Source organism: Acanthaster planci, linkage group LG08, assembly GCF_054643075.1.
Source record: "Acanthaster planci isolate LZ-2023a linkage group LG08, COTS_SCS, whole genome shotgun sequence".
NCBI lineage: Eukaryota > Metazoa > Echinodermata > Asteroidea > Valvatida > Acanthasteridae > Acanthaster > Acanthaster planci.
The window spans coordinates 7,295,414-7,318,703 of NC_141784.1; the positions used below are offsets into that span (position 1 = coordinate 7,295,414).

Genomic DNA, 23,290 nt, shown 5'->3' on the forward strand with positions numbered 1-23,290 from the left:
TTGTCCAGTACTAAATGAAAATCAGACATAATGCTTACATGTACGTCGATAATGCTTTAGTAAAACTCAGCACAAATCTACAAAATATATCTTTTTTACATTGGCCCAAGTAATGTCAAATTCACAATGTTTTACAAAGCAGTAGTCAGTAGTTGCTCAAGATTCCTCACGCATCTGTTCAGTCCCGTTTTCTGCAGAAATTCTCCCATTCCTTTACTGCTACACCCTACTTAGTTTAACCCAGCCTTCAATTACAAAAGCCACCCAAAACATCCCTGCTTGTTGCAACTACCCTCTAGTCCTCCAATCATGCCAAACAGTGACATCTAAAACTTGCATATTCTTGCCAATGTTTGACATGTTGCCATTAAAATGTTACATGTGCAAGGTTGATGATGTGGAGTCTACAGGTTTGCAAAGTTTTCATTTTTAAGAAATGTTAATCCTTAAAATTTGCCCACAGATATTATGTACATGTACTAGTATAATGCCTGAGTTGCTAGATTGAAGCACTTTAATCCTTACAACTCTGCTGAAATTCAGTGCATGGTTTGGATGGGTTTCAATGGTTTAGGACTTTATAAACATTGTCCTATTGTGGGAATGGCTTGTGTTCTGTTTAGGATTGTTGCATCTGAGAAGTTGATGTTTATTTCAGACAGAGAAGGCAACGGCAGCTGTTTCTTTTTTGTTCTAATTTTATTTTTTGTTCAAAAAACGAATTGTGTACATGTATATACATGTAGTTCTCCAGAATTTGTTAAAGCTTTTTTTTTTTTTTCACTGGAGGTTTTTATTTGTTTGCTCTAAATTCTGGTCATTAATCCATTTTTTAAAAACATGTATACGTGTACATACACTAACTGTAAATGATTCCAACGACTGACGTTTTGAACTGGATTGTGGAAGCAAAATCAAAGCAGTGTTTTCCAAACACTGAGGAGGGGCACCAGTGTGTCTTTTTCTGACAATCCTTGAATGATACATATACATTGAATATGTAGTTTCCATTGCTTGCAGTTAAAACATTGAAGACATCTGAAGCATGAGAAAGATCATTCCTTCATTTGTTCATGCTTGATACGCATCTCCTACTTTTGTTGTTTACTGGATAAAACTTTGAATGTAAAAGTTTGCTGGGTAGAATTTTTTAATGCAAAAGAAAACTTTAAATCTTGTTAAACAGTGTGATTTCTTAGTTCATTCTTTTGCTAATTAAATTTCAAAAGAGGAGGGAAAAGGTGCTAAATTCTCAAGCACTGGTGATTAGATGACAACTCCAATAAAACTCAACTTCCAAATATGGATAAAGTAAAAATTAAATTAGACTTTGTGCCTATAATTTTGCTTTAATTTACATTGTTTTCAGTGCAATTATTTGGCAGAACTTTTTTTTTAACTGACCTGCGACTGAATTTAATCTCCATGATTCTGTACCGAAATTGTTATTGAATTCAGGCCAGAAAAGTACTTTTTACAAAATAGTCTTTGTTCTTGACTTTATAGTCTCAACAGGCAAAAGCAAGTCGTAGGAGATGGGATAGTTACTCCGATGATGAGAGTGAAACCTCTAGTGTGTGCTCAGTGGGATCGTTTGGTTCAGGCAGGGAACGTGCTTTTGAGGTAAGAGGGATCTATTAAAACTATTCCTTCTATCAGTGAATATATGGAGGTTTCCTTGTTGGTAAACACATGTGTCAGCTTTGTCCTCAGAGGAACTACTCTGTGTATTACAGGTTGTTGCAGCAATGATTTTAATGTGAAGAGTCACAGAGATGACTTTGTGTTAATTCACCCTAATCCCCTAGGGACCATTGAAATTATGCAGAATCTTATTGGAGTTAGCATGGTTAGGGTTAAAACTAAAGGAACTCTTCAGTCAGATCTATTATTAAAAACGCTAACTGCCCAGTATCTATCAAACTCCAATAGCAGGTTTTGCTAGGTTTGGTGCCATACCCGATCAACTTCTTGTTGAATTTTGTTGGACCTGGTATCAAAGGCCCAGGTGTGAGTTGGGACACAGGGGTCATTGTTTGCGGTGTCTGGCTTGCTGTACCAAGTGTTGGACTGTGCTTGATTTTGTCAGGTTTGGCGCTGTTCAGTGCAAGTCATCCTATACTGCATAGACCCATCCGTACCATATCACTCCTACTCCAATGGGCTCATTCTGTTAGAGTTTATCTGGTTTGGTACAGTGACCTGCATGTACAAGTACATAGACAAGTACATTTACCAATTGAAGTTTGTTGGGTTTAGTATGTTCCCTGGTGCAAAAGCCTAGGCAGTTAGGGTTAATGTCAGAAGTCACTGTCTGGATGATCTCATCCACTTTAAATAACCAGATGTTTCATGTTACTTGATCCTTTATTTGTCATATTTGCTTTCTTGAAGGACATTTCGGAGATTCTCAACAAAATGGCTAGTCCAGGCTGGTCAGAGAGGAAGGAGGGACTGATAGGCATGCAGAATATTCTCCAGAGCTCTAGGCCTCTTAGGTTAGTATGCTTCACATGACATACATGTAGATCTGTATTTTGAGGATCATCAAGCACATGAATTATTTGGACTTGTTTAGGATATCATGGATTACCCTGTCTCATACATATTCATGATCTAGAGCTGCATTGTCACTGGTTCATTCATTATCACATGTCAGTTGTTATTTTTGCAGTTAAGTACGAAGCAAGCATGCGAGGATCTGTACCCAAGTTAAACATGTCTTATATTGAACTACTGCCTGGGCACAGTTTGTGAAACTGTTACATGAGGGAAGTAGGCCTACCATACACGCATGCCAACTGCACCCTAGCTATGCTACCGGTACATGCACACTACAACATGTCCATGTGTTACAACTGAATATGTACATGTATGAAGTATGGTAAAACAAATATAACATGATATATTTCAGGTGGATAGTTGTTTGTCAACTTTCAGTACGTCAGGGATCTCAATCAACTGTCCATCCTCAAACTATGTGATTGAATTGCTTCAGTAATTTACACATCCATGTACTGTATACTGTGTGGTAGGAATTGGATATGGGTCAGACAGTAGAGAGTCAGACTGTGCCGAATAACCAAATATTTGATCAGTTGTCAAATATTCAAATATTATTTTTCGAATTTGAATATTCAAATGCAAAATTCATGAAAAGTAGGGGAAAATTTTGTTTTGTTTTAAATGAGAAACATTACACTATGGAGGCTTGTTTCAAGCAGATTCAAATGAAGAGCTTCAGAAATATTAGAAGGATTTAAAAAGTCAATTATTCATTAAACAATTTTAAAGGAATAGAAATTTTCGACAGGGCTAAAAGTCTGTTCATCTCTTAAATCTTGCTAAATCGTGGCTGGAGATACTCCTAGATGTGATAAGCTATTATATTGATCACAAGGTACAAATATGTGTGTTATTGCAACTGATTTTGTATAAGGTTTGTTCATCAACAATCTGCCAGTTGGTATGACAGAATATTCGATCAAATTGAAGGTGAATTATTCGAATTGACTCAGGCCTATTAGCTAATCAGTTTGGTCAAATATTTTATTTCATCATGAAGCAAAGTGAAATTTTTCTTCAGAGTTTAGAGATAAAATGACAGTTATCACTTCATGAAGCATTTGAGAATGGAGAATAGTACATGTACATGTAGAAACCATCATAGATTTATACCTCCACCCTATGTGTTTCACCAAGTTGTTTCCTTCCCTGTAATATAATCAATGTCACACTGTAGAATATGTGCAATGTCACTAGCATCTTACATGTATCTACCATTCCTGTCATAGTAGTGAAGGATATTCTAATGTATTAGTGCTAACCAACAAGGCAAAGCAAGGAATAAGTCAAGGGTGAAGTGTGCGGTAGTTAACTTTGATAAAAATCTTTGACACATTTTAGAAAATTTTTTATACCATGTAAATTCTTTTTCCTCAGTCGGGCAGAGTTGAAGAGGGCCCAGGATATTTTCACACGAATGTTTGCTGATGCACACAGCAAGGTAGGTGTCAACAGCCACTTTCTAGTGTCTTACAACTTGTGCCAAGATTCATTCCATTTTCCCACTTCAGAAATACAGGTGTAGGGCTGTGCTTGCTTCTGCTGAAAAGGTACATGTACCATATTTCTGGTTGTTAGTGTGATTAAAGGGGACAATAGCAACAAAATCTTCGGAATCAGATTTTAGAACTAGATTACCAATACATTTTGCCTAATAACCTTTACTGACTTGTATCGGTTATTCTTTTGTGATTTCTGTAAGGTTATTACCTTCGATGTGTCCTACAATTGAAATTTCTAGTTGCTGTTAATTTTATTTCAGATATTTAGCCTTTTCCTGGAAACCCTCGTTGAGTTTGTCATTGTCCACAAGGCAGACCTGTCTGATTGGCTGTTTGTCTTGATGACACGACTCCTGATGAAGATGGGAGCTGACCTCTTGGGCTCGGTGTTGCACAAAGTTCAAAGGGCACTAGATGTTGTCAGGTAGGGCCATTTTGCTGTATCCAGAGTAGCACATATTAGGTACATTCAGTATTGAACTAGTTTGGAATTTGATCTTGCAAACTAAGAATTAAAGGTACTGTGTTGGATATCGCTATGTAACCTTTGTTAAGTAGTAGAGTGGTTGGTGTGTTTTTGTGTGATTGCCAGGACATGATTCTAGGAATAGTGTAAAGAAATTTATTTCTATCTTGAATGAAGAAAGGGAACCGATGACAGGATTTATGCCTGAGATCTCCAGAACAGTTTGAGGAATGTCTCAGTTTTTGATACTACTCCAGTGATTATGTTTGTTCAAATGAAACAGATCTTTGTCTGTTTCCTCTCATAGTTGATATGATCTTTCTTGTTCCTAACATTGCAGAATGTTGTCTTATTTACACAGGGAAGCATTTCCTTATGACCAGCAATTCAAGATTCTTACCAGGTTTATTGTGGATCAGACACAGACACCAAATAACAAGGTGAGAATCCACAAGACAGGTTCCACACCGGAGATATTGTGGTTGTGAATGTTTTTTGACAAATTTCATGTAGATAGAGAAGAGAAAAGTTCAGTTTAAAATCAGCTCTATGTCATTGTTAGTTTTCTCTGGAAACCTTTAAAAGTCATCTTTGTGAGAATGAAGCTTCAACATTTTGTAGTAAAGTCGCCACGTTTTGAAGTACTACGTAGATTTCATTATGTTACATGTATTTAGGAGATATGTGGAAAAGAATGTTACAAGTTTGTCTTTGCATACTGTTAGTAGTCTAGCATCAGAGGGGTGGGCATTCAGAAATCATTCAACTTTTATGGAATATATTTTTGATTCTGTAGGTCAAAGTTGCCTTACTACGCTACATGGAGAGCCTGTCAGAGCTAATGGATCCATCACAGTTTACCAATTCTAGCGAAACTCGTCTGGCTGTTTCAAGAATCATCAGTTGGACAAAAGAAGCCAAGAGCCCTGATGTCAGAAAGGTACATGAACCATAAGAACACACTGGTGGAACCAGATAAAATAGTAGTATGTGGGATATAGTTGATATGATTAAGAGGCTTTAATCTAAAATGTCTGATGTTACTTCTAAACCACTTTGAGTTTTGATGCAGTCTTTTGGTCCTGAGATGGAATACTGAACTAACTTGGAACACCTATCAGGCTAAATCTCAGGGGGTGTTGAAGAACCAATTACATTTTAGCTCTTTACAGGTACACTCGTATGCACATGAATAGTAAGCATTCTTAAGTTTATATTTTCCTACTGCAATGCTTTGATTACCTTTCTGCAGGCATCTCAGTCTGTTCTGATTGCTCTGTTTGAGCTCAACACACCTGAATTCAGCGCAATGCTATCAGTGCTCCCCAAGACATTCCAGGTAAACCCAGTGTCACCCAGTTTATACCCTGGGTGCCCACACATTTTGCACATGGTATGACTTAGATTGCCCAACACAACCTACCACCCATGGTTTGGAGTTTGCATTCTGGCTCAAGCGCATGTGAATGAAACTGTAGTAGTCTTAGAATGGAATGAATGAAGAATTTGGTTTGCAGTTTTTGTGTGTTTATGTTTTGGTTTCTTTTTTGACAGTTTTAGTTGATTATACAGTGTGTTGTTTGGTAATTGGTTTTAATTGCTTGCAAGTGAAACTGCCTGCTGCTGCCATCCATTTCTTAGCATTTTTGAAAATCATGTGTGATAAGAGAAAGCCATTCACCACAAAAACATAACAAACATGCAAAGTAGAATGTCATTAACAAAACGACATAAATAATGTTTCAATAAACAGTTTCCAGCATTAAGAAAATGTCTGTTATGGTATTCCTTCAAGATCTGAACCAGGGTTTACTTCGTATTAAACCCAAGTTGATCCTGTCATGAAAGCTGTCACAAATGTTTGGACGAAATCATGGTGATAACTTCTTGCAAATAACTCTTGAGTAAAATTTGTGTACATGTGCGAGCACCATATAACCATCCCTTCCACCAAGTAGTTACATGTACTTCTGGTAAGCAAAACTTTGATGGGTAAAATCATTTTGTTACTTTAACAGAATCTATGAATTTCACATTTCAGTTATTTCCAATCCTACAAAAATCTCAGTTTTCCAGTAGACCCCCAGAACTGGTTGAGTGGTCCTTCAAGAGTTAATGCTGTAGATGTTAAAAACTCAGGGTGTTTCTGCAACACTATCATTAGATTTCTGAGTCCACTACACTGATTCCATTTCGATTTAGATAGTCCTCACTCACACAGTTAACCACTTGGTACCGGGGCTTCCGGAACTGAACTCCTTGGGTTTATACACAAAGCTGGGCTGCCCAAAATCGGACAAAAGAGCTAGGCCTCTTAACAAAAGACCAAACTCGGAACAAAAGACCGTGCTGCTGGGAATTGCCAACATTTTTTCAGTTGTCAATAGAGGAGGATATCCGTCACTGTTTTGCAAGATTATACCACTGTTTGTGGCATTCAGCGCAAGTGTATTACCACAGGGGACAAAAGTGCTCCAGCACTCCAGGAATAAGTGATATAATACTGCTACATGCTAATCTGGTCTGCATTTGAAAAGACGCCAGCAGTGCACTGGGCCAGTTTTGGGAACAAAAGAAAATTACGTAACACCACACAATCTGGGCTTTCTTTACAACATGGCAGGCCTGGTTGAAATACTCGGGCGTCAATAGATGGGAAAAGCTCAGCTGCTGGTGTTATATTTCTAGTTGTGATTTCTTTCTTTTGTTTCGGAAAGTATAAATTTGTTCGCTATCATTTTGAGTGTGTAAAAGTAGTTTTACTGTACCATACATAATCACACACACATAATGAGAACAAAATCTCTTGTGTTTGTCTTTTGTTCATTTCTGTCCTCTGTATGTGCCTGTGTTTAGTGTGTGTTAGTGTGTTAGAGAAAATGAAAGATAACTTACTATGGTCTGGTATAACAGGACTGTGTGATCACTGCTTTGTTGGTTGCTGTGTTTGTGTTCTTGCACTTTCCACTGCACATTTTCTGATTATTTCTTTGCTTTGGGTGCAGTTAATCACAATGTCTTGAGCTCACTGTCTTATGTTTTCTTTTCTCAGTTTTAAGCAGGTTACCTTGTCACATTTTACAAAGAATAAAAATTTAAAATTTGTATGGTTAAAAGTATTCTGGATTTGAAAGTTAAACTTATAACTGTAGCCACATGTAGTCAATCATGACCATGCATCAAGTTGTAACACCACACGAACAGAACAAGTGTGTAAACACCTTCAGTCGTGGACTCCCTGTTGTTCCTCTTTTGTTCATACTCTAACTTTTTTGGAACACCTCACATATATATTTTGTACACGTTTTCCAACCGTGGACTCTTCGGCAATGGTGGACCCTATTTTCCCCTATTGTTATAGGTCCACGATTGAAGGCGTTTACATACTCATGTACACCCATCCTTACACAGCTGTACTTGTGGGGTACATGTGTTTCCTTTGTTCTTGCGTACAAAACTCCCACACAACACGCAAAAATTTCAAATCACTCCAATTTAAACCAAATTCACTTTCCTGGGTTGAAATTTTGACCGTTTGTCCCTTAAAACACTTCAATTTCCGATAGATGTTTACCCATCAAAAATTTCCCCTTTTTGAAATATTTCCAAATATCAGTTTCGTGAAACTGGCCTTGTGGGGTACTTCCCATTGTTCCGGTACCCCACAAGGCCCCATGTATAAGCGCACAGTGCACTGTGTATCCCCATAGATTGTCTATCGGCACATGCATGTGGTTTGACTATTGATGCCAGTTGATAGTTTATTTCTTTTACCCCTGGTGGATTCATGGCACCTGGTATAGGGAAAAGAAAGTGCATGTCCAACATCAATCCTCAATTGCATTATATACACAAGAATGTCAGGCCAGTAGGTCATTAAAATTATTACAGTGTTTCTGTATGTATCTGGTTTTTCTGCCTTGATTGATAAAGTGTCGTGTTACAAACATCACATTTGTTGTGTTTTGTGCTACATGTATGCATGCTGTGCATTTGTGATACACTGTTCCATGTGTTTTTAAGAACTTGACCTGTGACCACCATAGACCCGTGAATACACAATATTCAAGATACAACATACATGTACATGAAACAATCCAAAATACATGTATAATTTCTACAGAAACAATGTCAAGAAAGTTACATTTTAATGCTCTCTTCATGGGAACTGTTCATCTGTTGCTGAAATTCTTCAGTACTTTTCTGTCTCAGTATCAAATGGCTACCATTACCTCATGATATGAAGAGCAAACAATGTTAAAATTCCTTTCCTGCTTTGTACATGTACCTCTGACAGGCGTAGGACGTTCATGGGTTTTTTCGTTGGGGCAGCTGTAGTGGTGACATAAGTTATTTTCCTAATGGCTATCTTAGAGGGTTCTTGCTTGGTACAGTGCAATGTTTCAGGACACATACTAATGTGCATAAATGGTAGCATGCCAAAAGCTTTGGCGTTTGTTGTCAAGAGTTGTTAACTTGATCATTGCGTGTGCTGGCAGAGACAGCAACTTGTTAACTTGGTCATTGCGTGTGCTGGCACAGACAGCAACTTGTGTGAGTACTCACTTGTCAGCTACAGTTCATGAAGTTATTATACTTATAAACTAAATTGCTTTTTTACTTGTGTGGCATACATCTACGGTACATAAATGTGCTTATGTGTGGGAATAGACCTTTAACTGACATAGGTCTGAAACACTGCTTCAGGCTAGTAACAGTAACGTTTTTGTCAAAGCTGGCAAGGACATGATTAAGTTATTCATCTTTGGCTGTGCTTCATGGCTGCGTCCATCAGCCTGCCAAGTTTGGCTGCGAGAGGGCGCTGTTTTAACACAAAGCAGGAACCCTCAGTACAACACGTACGTCCCTGGTATATTCGCATGCCTTCATTTCGTCCCTTTCTCTCGACCCCTCCCCTATTTTTTAGGATGGTGCCACCCGGCTTTTACATAACCATCTTCGCAACGCTACAGTCAATGAAAATGAGGTAACCAAAAAGCAATGCAAGAACTGTGCATGGCGTGTGCAGTGTTGATGGTGGTGAAAGGGTTTCTGATTTGATAGGATGATTGATTACACGCATGAATAGCTACTTGTAGACCCTCAACTTCTAAACCTTGACTCCCTAGCCTCGTGTATTTATGCTCATGCTGAATTGCCAATGTACATGTACATTGTCCCCCTTCTTTCCAGTTGCATACTTGGTTTCCATTTAACATTTTTTTTAACTCCCTGGCATTCCCTGTATATCCTTTTTCCCTTCATATTTTAACTTTTCCCCAGCAATTTTTACTACACATTGTTGTCTCACCGTTGAATCATTGTGAACATAACAAAATTTGCTTTCTCCATCAGCAATACCCTGAGAGGGGAACATTTTTTCCTTTTATCAGATTTTGTGATTTTCATTCATATTTCCCTGTTCAGCCATGTCTACATGTACCAGTACATATTTCTTATTTTCAGGTATATTTACTTACAAATATTTTTTCCCTTTATATTTTGATACGTTATCCTTTTCCCATTTTATTTGAGTTAAAAGTGCTTGTTGTCTAAATTGTATTATGTAAGTATGTGAAAATTGCTCAAATGGCTAACAGGAATTATGTTCACATTACGCCAAAATTTGAAATCTTGGACAGTTTGGATTTCTCAAACAGTAACTGTTGGATTTCATGCTGTTTCAAAAATTGTACCTGAATCAAATGCACCATAAATGCTAAAGTTAGTGCCCATGCATTTGATAACATTACTTGATCATAAAGCAGAACTGTCTGGAATTCTCTTGAGTTGATCCCTCTCAATTTTGTCATGTTTTCACATTCTAAATATTTTTCAAATTTCCCCTACACATTCTCACTGTGATAAGTTGTATCTGCTTCTACATGTACATTGTTTCCTGCATTGAAATTTCTCCTTCAAAAAGCATTCTGTTGTACATGTAACTTGCTTGCTGTACATTGCTGGTACATATACTTGCTTGCAAGTAGAGATTTTAGCACTGTTTTAATTGCTGCTTATTTTGGAAGCAATTTACCCAGATATACCTTGCTACTGCTGTTTATGAAGTACAGTGTAGCGCTTTTAAGAAAACAAATAGAATTAGAAAAAGTGGAAGAAAATATGCCTTTAGAGTACACGCCTTGATATGTTACATGTTTAGGCTCAGTTTTAAAATTAGTGCATTAGTCTGGGTAGTATTGAAGTGTTGTTGGTATTATTGCTGTTTTGTAATAGTTGATGTTATGGGAATGTGAATAAATATTCCTTGGTGATTTTGGTCCAGTAACAGTTCATTTGTTATTCTTTGAAAATTGTGATTGAGCCAATTTCACAGAGTTCTCGAGTTATAGAATCCAAACCACCATGTGACATGCATAACAAGTGACTGGTGTTTAAGAGAATATTACAAAAGATGGTATTGCCTAAGTAATTTACAGTATTTTGGCATTTGTTACTTGTTAACATCATGACTTCATGCATGATCTATTCATCACATTGGCAAGCATGAATTGGATGGTTTCTGTCAAGTACACATACATGTAACCTTAGAACAGAGCCATTGATCTGCTGGAAGATTGCCAGTACATATTAACAGCTTGGCTAGCTCAGTAGGTACAGTATATGTATGTGTGAAACACTACCGGTAACTTTGGCAGTCAAATCCAGTTGAAGTCAAGTTTTTGTTTGTTTTATTTTTTTGTTTTCTGAACCAGATTTCTGCTTTGTGAAATTGGCTCTTGTACGTTGGTTGATAAAACAGATGGCTGTTGTAGAAGGATTTTGTACATGTATTTGTATAGTCTTCTCATCTCTAATTTCTTCAGCAGCATGGAATATGTACATGTATACAGTGGGCAAGTAACTCATCCAATCAATCACAAGTGGTTATTTTGTGCACATTTACTAACACATTGAAATTTGCTGTTGTTTGAATGTTTGCTTGGTTGAGTTGAGTGCCAATTCACAGCAGTAACATTCATATTGGCCAGTTGTAGTGTAGCAGTGCACCAAGTATTTATAATGTTTCATACACCCAAACACATCACAAGCTCCAATCCCTACTAAAAATTTTTCAGTCAGTTCTTCAGCAGTGTTGTCAAAAGATTAAGTGATTTTTAATTGCTCTTGATCTTGTTACCTTAAACAGAGTCTATCATTTGAGACATTTCTTTCTTAACACACAGAGCATAGCAGTTGACTTACAGCGGAAGGCATCACCACGCTCACCTTACAAAGCCTCCCCTCGATCTACTGACTCCTCACCCCGTGGCAGCTATGCCAGTAATGGACCACCTGAGATAGATGCTGAGAACATGAACTCTGAGGACATCTATGACTCATTGCGTCGTACCACAGCTGCCATCCAAAACTTCACCTATAGCAGCAGAGATGACTTGGATGCATTCTTGAAGGAAGGCCATCGTGTTGACAGTGACGAGGTATCTGCAGATAGTGGCATCACAAGTTCCATGACTGATGTTAGGGTGGACAGTCCTCCAGGCAAGGTGAAGGCATATCAAGACTATTTGCCGATGTCCAATGACACTGCTTATGCGCGCCAACAGCAGCAGCAGCAGCAACTTAGCCTTGCCAACATCCCTGCTTCATTCTCTTCCTCTTCTGTTCCACACAACTCCTACTATCCCATCATCCATCGGGACAATGTTAGTAGTTGCTTTCTTTTGTTTAATTTTGTTAAATGTTTGCTTTGTTTGTAGAACTTGCTTTATTTGTTTTGTCAAGTTGATGGTTTCTGTTTTGTAAATAGTCACACTAAGTTTATTTTGTTCATCCTTTTACCAGATGGATCAGTGTCAAATGCTACTACATGTGTTTGTGTTTTTTATTAATTATTACTAACTCAACTAATACAATCTTGATTGCTAACCTATTTCCCTTATCAGGTTTTGGTCTATTTGCTTGTGTTAAAGGTAGTGTACACCACTGGTAAAATCCTCCAAATTGGACTTTGTATAATCCTGAAATCTCGTACTTGAATGAAAGTACATACATGTAAGATCCTCAATCCGTCTGTAAAATATTTCTGCCCAGAATGCGTTATTTTTTGAGAAAACATATTTTGTTTTCATGTTTTTATGAAGGTTGACTGACCATCGTATAAGAGTTCACTTCGCACATCACAGTCTTTAACAGGCACCAATTTTCTTGTGCGTAGTGTTTGCAGATACTGTGGGAGGCTCCATTAATGAACACATAAGCCTAAAAGCAGCTAAAACATACTGACAGAAATTAATTATAGGAAATTGAGTGTAAGGTGTAAAGTACATGTAGGAAACAAATTGGATCAGTGTGAAGTTAAACTTTTTTTAAGAGAAGGATTTTCTTAATGCAAAACTTTGTGAAGTCAAACTCACCCCTAGAGCACAATGGTGTGGTCCAAATATGGTGGCTGTTTGCAAGCTGCCTAGTGAAAGGATTTTTGTCAATTATAAGTGTGATTTTCACACCTTAAACCTCCCGTGTTTCAAAACATAATTTCCTCTTTGCCTATAATTAATTAGTAAGTCAACTAAGAATGGAGTTTTTAGACTTTCATTGACGTGTAAACTGACATGAAAGTGTGGTCATTAAGCACAATTGTGTGTGCGAGTGCATTATCATAGACTTGTTTCAGTGTCTCAGACACAAGTTGACTGCCTTCCTGGATGAAATTTTTTCATGAGTCCGCAGTGCTACATTGTTGAGGAAGTACATTACTCCAAGGTAAATTCACTGACTACTCCTAGTTGTTGAAAACTGCTTGTTTTTAAGGGAGAGAGAACCTATCAATGCCTGTTTCCCACCCTGACCCCACGAATGTTTGTTCGCTTACTATGAATGCCCTCCAATTCCTAGATTTTACACAAGATAAATGACAAGATATTCAATTTAGTTGTTGAAAATGCCACACTGTTTTTCTCATTTTTTCACAAAGCAGTTGACTCAAACATAAATGTAATTTGCAGTGAATATTACACACCGTAATCAGCCAATCTTTTGAAATTACGACAAAAAACCAATGGTGTACACTGCTTTTAAAGCAAAGCAGGAAACTATTACATTTGTTTATATTCAGAAAAACAGCTGTCATACAAAAATGACCATGATTCTGGTATACTACATTGGTATCCTTTCTTATCACTTGACTACAGATATTTGAAAAATATTCAGAATGTCTGCAGTTTTTACAGATGTGCATTTGCCTTTCCTGGTAGAAACTTGATCATTGGAGCCAAGAACCAAAGCACCATTAGAAGTAGCTTTACCTCACGTCTTTATTTTAACCCATTCATGCCGGGATTCTTTTGAGCACAACTGCTGGGCTGCGGTATGCCCAGTATGCAAAGCCCGTCCAGCAGCCAGCCCACATTTTACTCCTTCTCGACAGGAATTTCTTCCGAAAGCCGACTCCAAGAATTCCAGCCTCGTTTGGCCACGAAGGCCACCTGCCAAACCGCAAATTCTCGGTTTGTGGCCCAGTGTGCTCTGTACGCTTTGAATCATACGGTGAAAAGGCTGATTGTTCGGTGGCATGCGGCTGTACTCAAGCTTCCACATTCCTCTTTTCAAAGTGGGGACTATTGTGAAGCTGGTTATTATGATGCAAATTTGGTCTTTTCATTTCTGGGCTACACACAAAGACCAATTACCATATACAAAAGAGCCAGGGTCTGCCTTCTTTCACCGTGTTCGCTCGAGCCTGGGCCGAGAATAATAGCTGAAAAGCGGGCTGAGGAGCTCAATTTTTACGGTGTGTCTTAACGTGTCCTGCCGTGAAGGGATTAAACCGCAGGTGCATTATGAATAGAGTGTACGTGTGCTATGCACTAATACTCACACAAAGCGGTGGCCATTGACGTCTCCTGGAGCGAAGGGGTTAATGATCTTCCTAAAATAAATAATGGATTCATTTTCTTCAGATTCTAAAATAAGCTACAGATATCACAATGGTGATCCATCTCTTCTGATCAGGCTATTTTTTCTCACCGTCACCTAATCTCTTCAATTTAACCTCATAATATCTAATATGCCTCCATCAAAATTGTTCAGTTCTTACCACAACATTTGAAGTGTCCTAGATCATGGGGAATCTGTGAAGCTATCTCAGCTGTTATGCAGATTTGATGTTGGATGTCACACTAGCTGCATCCAAGGAATTGTTTGTTTTACTATCTCAGTTTTCATGAACTTCAAAATATTTTGAAGCATGCTGTCCTCCACTGTTGCATGTATCACCACACATTATTCCTGAACCTTCCCAAACAAATGTGCTTCAATATATGCATATGTTTCATATTGCTGGACATCAGTAAATGAATTGTAGATGTAGAATGGCTCATTTAGTACCTGCCTTGCCACAGAGGTTGTCCGCTCTAACAACTGCTTAGAATAGCATTAGAAGTACACTGTAGTTCCTAGACATTGTGTAGATTAGACTGACTGTTCCAACCCAGACTGAAGCACAGGTTTTTTAGGGTTCTTGCTAAAACATGTAACAACTCATCCATTTTCCATTGATATATATTCTTCTTACTTATTCAATAAAATTCTGGGGTGTATATCTTCTCTTCCAAATGGGGATGACAAGGTGTAGCTTGTAGGTTTCTGAGACTTACATGTACGTCACCTGATTTTATCTTATTCATTGGTAAGACACTTCCCACTAGTTTCCTTTTATTTTGCAAGTAAGAAACGGCATCATGCCAACTTTACTTTCGACTCTAATAAAATGACTACATGTACTTCTACCTACTTCTCACAAAACGTCAAGCTGAAAAGTAGCCTAAAACTGTCAGCATCATTGTTTTTCAAGTCAATTGAAGAGTTTATACATGTAAGTTCTATACCCCTTCAATACACAACCTCTACTGAATTGGGGATATATTTCATTATGTTCTGATTCATCTTCATCCATTCAAATGACTAACAATTCTTGACATCACTTGTTTAAAAACTAAATTTCTATGAAGTAAAGATTAAAGATTACTAGATGACTTAGCTTCAAGTCAAATTAATTAAATTGTGAATGTTTCTGTCTAAAACATTTCTTGCTTATGAATAGATTCAGTGGTTTTTATAAAATTAAAAATATGACCTTGTTATATACATGTGGAAAATTTAACAAATGAGATTTATTTTAAATAAATTCTTACAAGCAGGGAATATCAGATACCAGACTGACAGTTACTGATGGTCCGTATGATGATGATCTATTGAGTGAAGGTAAGAAGCTAGACTGGTGATTTTCTAGGATTTTTAATATGGTCAAATATATTAGGTTCACTCTGTCAATTTGATTTTTACTTTTTCATGGTTTGTACCATACATTTTGTAATATGGCGTTAAAAGTACTAGTAGGAGAGGTTACTTTGAGCAACTCAACCAGTAAGCTTGTAATTTGCTGAAATTTCTGAAATTTAGCAGTAGATGTGATATACATGTATTTGCATTAAAACCTAATCAGTAAACCTACATCATCATTCCAGTCCCTTGGTAATGTTATCAATTTTCTTCCCCATTTTGACCATTTTGATGGTTGCCTTTTTAATTTTGTAGGTGATCATGTAGACATCCTAGTGCCTCTTCTTACTGAGCTTTCAAACCACAATCAAAGGTACGTTGAAAAAAGAAGTGTTGCTTCCTGAGTAGAAATTGTATAACTAGGCAAGCAAAAGAAAAGGGGGAAGTTACAAGGCTGGAAAGCTTACTGAGAAAAAAAAGAAAACTAGTCTCTCCCAATTCTAATAATTTCCTTTGAATTGTCTGTAGAATATGATTACACATTCCACTGTGCGTACCATGTTCCTGAGCAATATTCTTGCACTCATTGTTCCTATCCAGAAACAAAGGGATACTTGCATTAGTACATGAACCTCCTCTATGGAAAGACACAGTTTTAGTGTTAAGTTCCTTCTTTATGTTAAGATTATTTTCCTATTTCTGTACCTGGTAGGTTTGAAGAAAGACGAACTGCTATGATGCAGCTGATTAAGCTGACAAGATCTGAGAGTGTGACCATGTGGGATAATCACTTCAAGACAGTCCTGCTTCTTATGCTGGAAACTCTTGGAGATGTGGAGGTTGGGTGCATGGCATTGATTGATGTCACCAAAATGTGTCATTGGATGGATGTTGTTGATAGCTATTATGGATTGATGTTGGTGATGGCTGTCATTTATTAATGCCATATGATGGCAGTCATTGATGAATGTCACTGATAGCTGTCATTGATTTACGTCACTGATGAATTTGATTTATTAACCACTTCGTGCCGGGGCATTTTTCAACTATCATTTTTTCCGTTTTCAAAATCCTTCAACAATTCATCATTCCATTTTAACGGTAGTTTATAGCCGCATGAAGTAATCTTTAGGCACTACTCTAAGTTGACAGGTGACCTTCATTGATGCCTGAATATTTCAACCAGGCCTGCAGCCTTGTAAACAGAGCCCAGAGTGTGCGGTGTTATACAACTGTCTTTTCGGAGTCCCCGGCAGGTAGTGGTTAAAGTCACTGGCGGCTGTGTTTCGATGACAGACTTTTATCAGGGTTCCTGTGGCCTGGAAAAGGCATGAAAATTTCATGGAAATTTTTTTTTTCCAGGCCTGGAAAAGTCATGGAATTTTGTGCAAATGACTAAGTCATGGAAAAGTCAAGGAATTTTTCAAACACTGTGTATGATTTCTATTATCAGAAATGAGTGCATAAATTGTGTGATTTTATTCGCAACTTTAAAGTCCAAAAGTCCAAGAAATTCCATTATTGGGTCCTGGATTTTCATAATTTGGTCATGGAAAAGCCATGGAATTTAATTGTCCCTTAGGTGCAGGAACCCTGTTAATTGTTAGGTAATAGCTTAGTCATGTTAGTTAGGGTTTCTATATGTGCTGTAATTCTTGTCCTCTTAAATTTATTTTGCAGGCTTCCATTCGAGCAATGGCCCTTCGTGTCTTGAGGGAAATCTTGCGCAACCAACCAGACAGATTCAAAGATTATGCAGAGCTGACTATTCTTAAGATACTGGAGGCTCACAAAGATCCACAGTCTGAGGTAGGACAAGTATCTGGCTTCTGGGGAAGAAAGGTGTCGTGGTAATAAGCCATTCCTACAATATTAAACAAAACAAACAAAAAACAAGAAAGGTGCCACTTTTTATTTTCCAGAACATTGAGATAAGCAACCACTTTTGTTAAAGCTGGAGACATTCTTGATGGCAGAATTCTTCACATTGTGTTCATTTCTTAGGTTGTTCGTGCTGCTGAGGAAACATCAGCTACTTTGGCTCATTCCATAGCTCCTGATCAGTGTGTACGAGTTCTGTGTCCTATCATACAAACGGCAGACTATCCTATCAATCAGGCTGCCATCAAGATGTTAACCAAGGTAAGCTTACTACAACATCGGAGTGAAATCCAAAGCTGCATGTCTTATCACATAATACAGTGTATCAATAATTTGATCAGTATCGTGACATGGTTGTAATGTTGCATTTTTCTTGTTTCTCAATTCACAGGTAATAGAATTGATGCCTGAGCTGGAACTGGAAGAAATTGTCGCAGAAATTGTCCCAGTATTACTAAAGGTTTGTCAGTTTACTCATACGTTTTGAATGTGCACTTCTCAGGATTTTATTTTCTTTCACCTGCAAGATTTTTGAAGCATCAATTTCCAGTGTAACTTACAAATTTGTATTAATGATTGACCTTTGTTCTCATTTTCCTGTAGTCTTATGATCATCCTGAGAGTAGTGTCCGGAAGGCTAGTGTCTTCTGTTTGGTGGCTATTCATAGTGTCATAGGTGACAGACTGAAAGAGCATCTTGGAAGCTTGTCAGGAAGCAAGGTAGGGAAGCAGTTAATAGCATCCACAGAATATGGACAAATCTGATTTCATGCTGAACATCCATCGTAGGATTGACTTGCGCATTGACAATGACACTCAATCTCATTATATTGAATAGAAAGGGGCGGTTGAAAACTGAAGGATTTGGTATCCAGCTCTGCCGATATATGCATTTCTGTATTTGTAATCAATTAGAAACTGGGCTTTTAATGATAATTATCTTGTTGAATCCTTGAATTTGAAAATTTCAACATTCATAAGTGCTTTGAAATCATGAAATATTCCAGCTTTGGTGTGTTAGCCTTAGTCTTTGCAACATTACTGTTGCAAGCAAGTACTATTTCTCAAAGTACAATCTTAGTTTGGTAATTATATGTAAAGGCTTGTCTTTTTTCTGGTTCAGACAAAACTTTTGAATCTGTACATCAAGAGAGCACAATCAGAGAAGCAGACCAATGTGCCATCACCTAGCTCACCTTCAGCTTTGTCAAGTGGAAGCAGATAGCTGTCCCAAGCAACAACAGACCACTGTGCCCTCACCTAGCTCAACCTCCGCTCTGTCAAGTGGAAGCAGGTCGCTGTCCCAAGCAACAGACCACTGTGCCATCATCTAGCACACCCCAGCTCCGTCAAGTGGAAGCAGGTGGCTGTCTCAAGCAGTAACAGACCACTGTGCCATCATCTAGCACACCCTCAGCACTGTCACATAGAAGCTGATCACCGTCCCAAGCAACAACAGACCACTGTGCCATCACCCACATGTATATGTAGCTCAACCTCAGCATTGTCAAGTGGAAGCAGGTTGCTGTCCTAACCAAAAACAGACCACTGTGCCATCATCTAGCTCACCTTCAGCTCTGTCAAGTGGAAAGCAGGTTGCTTTCCCAAGCAGCAACAGACCAATGTGCCCTCACCTAGCTTAACCTCAGCACTGTCAAGTGGAAGCAGATCCCTAACCCAAGCAACAACAGACCACTGTGCCATCAACTAGGTGACCTTCAGCTCCGTCAAGTAGAAGCAGGTGGCTGTCTCAAGCAGCAACAGACCACTGTGCCATCATCTAGCTCACCTTCAGCTCTGTCAAGTGGAAGCAGGTGGCTGTCCCAAACAACAACAGACCGCTGTGCCATCATCTAGCACACCCTCAGCACCGTCATATAGAAGCTGATCACCGTCATATAGAAGCTGATCACCGTCCCAAGTAACAGACCACTGTGCCATCATCTAGCACACCCTCAGCAACCGTCACATAGAAGCTTATCACCGTCCCAAGCAACAACAGACCACTGTGCCATCACCTACATGTATATGTAGCTCAACCTCAGCATTGTCAAGTGGAAGCAGATTGCTGTCCTAACCAAAAACAAACCACTGTGCCATCATCTAGCTCACCTTCAGCTCTGTCAAGTGGAAGCCGATCGCCGTCCCAAGCAACAACAGACCAGTGTGCCATCAACTAGCTCACCTTCAGCTGTGTCAAGTGGAAGCAGGTCACTGTCCCAAGCAACAACAGACCACTGTGCCATCATCTAGCACACCCCAGCACTGTCAAGTGGAAGCTGATCGCCGTCCCAAGCAACAACAGACCACTGTGCCCTCACCTAGCTCAACCTCTGCTCTGTCAAGTGGAAGCAGATTGCTGTCCCAAGCAACAACATACCAGTGTGCCATCACCTAGCTCACCTTCAGCTTTGTCAAGTGGAAGCAGGTGGCCGTCCCAAGCAACAACAGACCACTGTGCCATCACCTACATGTACATGTAGCTCAACCCCAGCACTGTCAAGTGCAAACCGATCGCCGTCCCAAGCAAAACAGACCACTGTGCCATCATCTAGCACACCCTCAGCTCTGTCAAGTGGAAAGAGGTCACTGTCCCAAGCAAAACAGACCACTGTGCCATCATCTAGCTCAGACCAATGTACCATCATCTTGCATCAGAGTTTTGGGTGTTTTCTGATTACAGTAGAATAACACACTTGAAAACCAAAAATTTATGTAATTCAATTAAACTATTAGTGCTTGATAGCTTTTGTTAGAATTGTTAGATTGAGTGCAAATGACATTCTTCATCTATTGGAGAAATCTGTATCTAACGAAGTTAAAGCATTTGAACCAAAACAGCCTATTTGAGTTTGGTCCATATTCCTGCCTGGCATGGTGGAAGGTGAATCCGATGCTTTGATGGAAATGATACTTCAGCTGTCTGTATCTGCAGAGCCCAATGTGATAGAACTCACTTAAATATCGATGTAATGTCATGTACTCTACCTGTACCAAAGTACATAGGTATATCATAGCAATTTGTAAAAATGTGCAACTACATAAACTTCTTGAAATGCATAGTATTAATCAGTGATCACATTGTAAAGATTTCTGTTGTGAACATTTTTCACTGATTGCCTCATTTTGTTACAACAGTCATATTGAAATACCCTTCAGTGTTGAATTGTAACGAAGAAGTACTCACTGAAAGGTACTTCACAAGAGTAATGTAAATTGAAGTTATACATGTAAGTACAAATTAAACAAACTTGTAGGTTGTGAGATGTAAAAATGCAGCTTTTACAGGTTCACAACTTTGGAATTTGCCATCCTAGATTTTATCATTGGGCTTGCTGGTCAAAAGTGTGCAACTGTGCAGGGGTCATCTTTGGGATCACTGGCAAAAAATGTTTCTTGTGCATCATTGTAGTACATGTATTTACTTACATCAATTTGACATCTTGAAAAATGCCTGAATATATCACTTGCCAATCTGGTAAACTCATCACCCTCCCAGTTAGCACTGTGACATAAAATTGTGTTGTACCCTGTACATCTGTCACAACTTTAATGTATTAAAGTTTCAAATGATCACAATTTTACCAAAATGTAAAATATGGAAGATAATCATAAAAGAAATAGATACTTGAACCTTTGTGGCATTGCTTAAGATCTTGCACCAAATTTACCCATATTTGCCAGACATTTTGTTTTTAAATCTTAAATTCATGTGAAATTTTAAATTTAGTCACTTTTATTGCTGAATGTTTTTGGTTTATTTTTTTCCCTGTGCTTCCATGCAGCTGTACAGTAAATTTTTTAATCCTTAGGAAAGTTGGATGCTATCGCCTAAGTTGCCAGACTCTGAGACAGCATTGAAAAACAAACAGAAAGTTCCTCGTATCCAGAAATTGGGAATCAGATTAGAAATGTGTCCTTGTATTCACAGAAAGAAACCATTTTCTTTGAGTTTCTAGTTCCTCCTTGGCCAAAAAAACATCAAAACTACTACATGTACATGTCTACTATAGTTGGCCAAATAAAAGTGGGTATGAATGGTTTGTGTGTCAGCATTGATTGTTCAAAAATTATAATCTAAGCTCAAATCAGAGTCCATTTTGGAAATTATTTTTTTTTCTGGTTTGTTTGTGTAATGCGCAAGTGACAACTTTTGCTGTAAGACAAGTCAAAGAGTGACTGTTAAACCACAAACTGTTTATTCTTGAGCACATCACAAACCACGGTTGGTCCAAGATCATGGTACTGAAGCAAACCTACCATGGAGATATTCTTCTTAGGTTAATTACACATTGTTTTGCACAGATGTCTAGGTGTGAGATGCCTCAATCTTAGATTGCATTGTTGACTTTAACAACTTTTCTTGTATTTGGTAAACAGGGTTTTAGTTCAGACATTTCAACAGTAAAAAATTTGCATGTCAGGTTCAGAGCATTATCATGTAGTCAGAAAATTCCAATTTGTTTTTAGAAGGGCTTGTAGGTGATTATAAACCAAACATGAATTTTATGCATTGAAGGAACTTGATTCTTACATCTTCCGAATCTAAAAATATGATTGTTTGACACTGGCCCCGACTGTTATTCCCATTTCCCTTTGCAGACTGATGGTCAGTGTAAAGGTTTTTGGGGAAGATCAGGATTTTGTTAGAAGTTTTTTCTTTAAAAGCAGTGACCTCTTGGGAGATTTTCCCAGTTGGTTAAGAAAGTTTATCAATTTATTAAATTTGTGAGGTTACATGGATTGTCACTGTTTAAAAACACTTCTTGCAGAAAATTCTTTCTTATTAAATGTTCTTTATCAGTTGAAATATAATATTTGTCAGACTTGCTTAAAACATCATGCCATCACTGCTTGATGGGCCACCGTCATGTGTAAGACTTTGTAGATGTACTTCCCAGCCATGTTTCATGACCGCATTATGCTTTGATGGACAGCTTGTGTCTGTAGAGAAAACTGGAATAACCATCTTCAAATACATCGCCCTTTACATTCATTACGTGTAGGGTATCAGTGCCATGCATGTTGGAGTTTAGTCCTTTTTTACATTCTGAACATGGTCTGTGATTGGACAAAGACTATACCTTTGTGATGTCATTGTTCATTGTATAGATAAACTGTGCATTGGTCCTGTAAGGTGTTAATTAACTGAAGAGATATTGTAAATATATGTATGTGACACTAGCTACTTAAATGGCAATTTGGGAAAGGTTTGTTTTGTCTTGCTGTTATATTGGACATGGAATATGACTTTGCAGGCAGATTGATGACTAGATTTGTTTTATTTCTGTACAAATTTGGTTCTGTTTAATGTTTTTTGTTCATAGCAAGCTTTTGCGGCCTTGGTTTCTTTTACATTCAAGGTGTTGATGGTTTCGTACATTAACTTTTTCCATGAGGCCTGATATTTGAGTTTTTTAATTGATTAGAAGTAGTAATTCAAACTTGCTATACAGAACCAATCAGCTACAGTTATTTGCTACAAGCTTATTTGATTGGCTGAGAACAATCATGTGTTGTTGCATTTGGCTCATGGGCTTGTTGTATAAGTCATGTAAATAGCAGCAAATACAATAAAGATTAGTGTCAGTTGAAATCGATACTCGTCCCTGCTTTTTTCTGTGGATTCCTG

The 23,290-nt window shown here is 38.1% G+C and overlaps 1 protein-coding gene across 20 annotated transcripts in view; it reads left to right on the forward strand.

Moving 5' to 3' along the window:
• LOC110985623 (CLIP-associating protein 1-A-like) overlaps nt 1-23,254 on the forward strand; it is an 80,222-nt gene extending 56,968 nt beyond the window's left edge. For 17 of the 20 annotated variants that reach the window (XM_087139627.1, XM_087139626.1, XM_087139636.1 and 14 more), the window contains 17 exons: nt 1,507-1,623; nt 2,395-2,498; nt 3,943-4,006; nt 4,328-4,491; nt 4,895-4,973; nt 5,330-5,473; nt 5,786-5,872; nt 9,461-9,520; nt 11,721-12,200; nt 15,696-15,759; nt 16,093-16,150; nt 16,490-16,616; nt 17,458-17,586; nt 17,782-17,919; nt 18,050-18,118; nt 18,262-18,378; nt 18,782-23,254. In XM_087139627.1, the coding sequence (XP_086995753.1) occupies nt 1,507-1,623; nt 2,395-2,498; nt 3,943-4,006; nt 4,328-4,491; nt 4,895-4,973; nt 5,330-5,473; nt 5,786-5,872; nt 9,461-9,520; nt 11,721-12,200; nt 15,696-15,759; nt 16,093-16,150; nt 16,490-16,616; nt 17,458-17,586; nt 17,782-17,919; nt 18,050-18,118; nt 18,262-18,378; nt 18,782-18,883 (2,103 nt within the window). In that variant the 3' untranslated portion in view covers nt 18,884-23,254. The remainder of the gene's footprint in view (nt 1-1,506; nt 1,624-2,394; nt 2,499-3,942; nt 4,007-4,327; nt 4,492-4,894; nt 4,974-5,329; nt 5,474-5,785; nt 5,873-9,460; nt 9,521-11,720; nt 12,201-15,695; nt 15,760-16,092; nt 16,151-16,489; nt 16,617-17,457; nt 17,587-17,781; nt 17,920-18,049; nt 18,119-18,261; nt 18,379-18,781) is intronic. The other 3 variants (XM_087139638.1, XM_087139642.1, XM_087139633.1) reach the window with 3 other exon arrangements.
• Nucleotides 23,255-23,290: the final 36 nt, after the last annotated feature.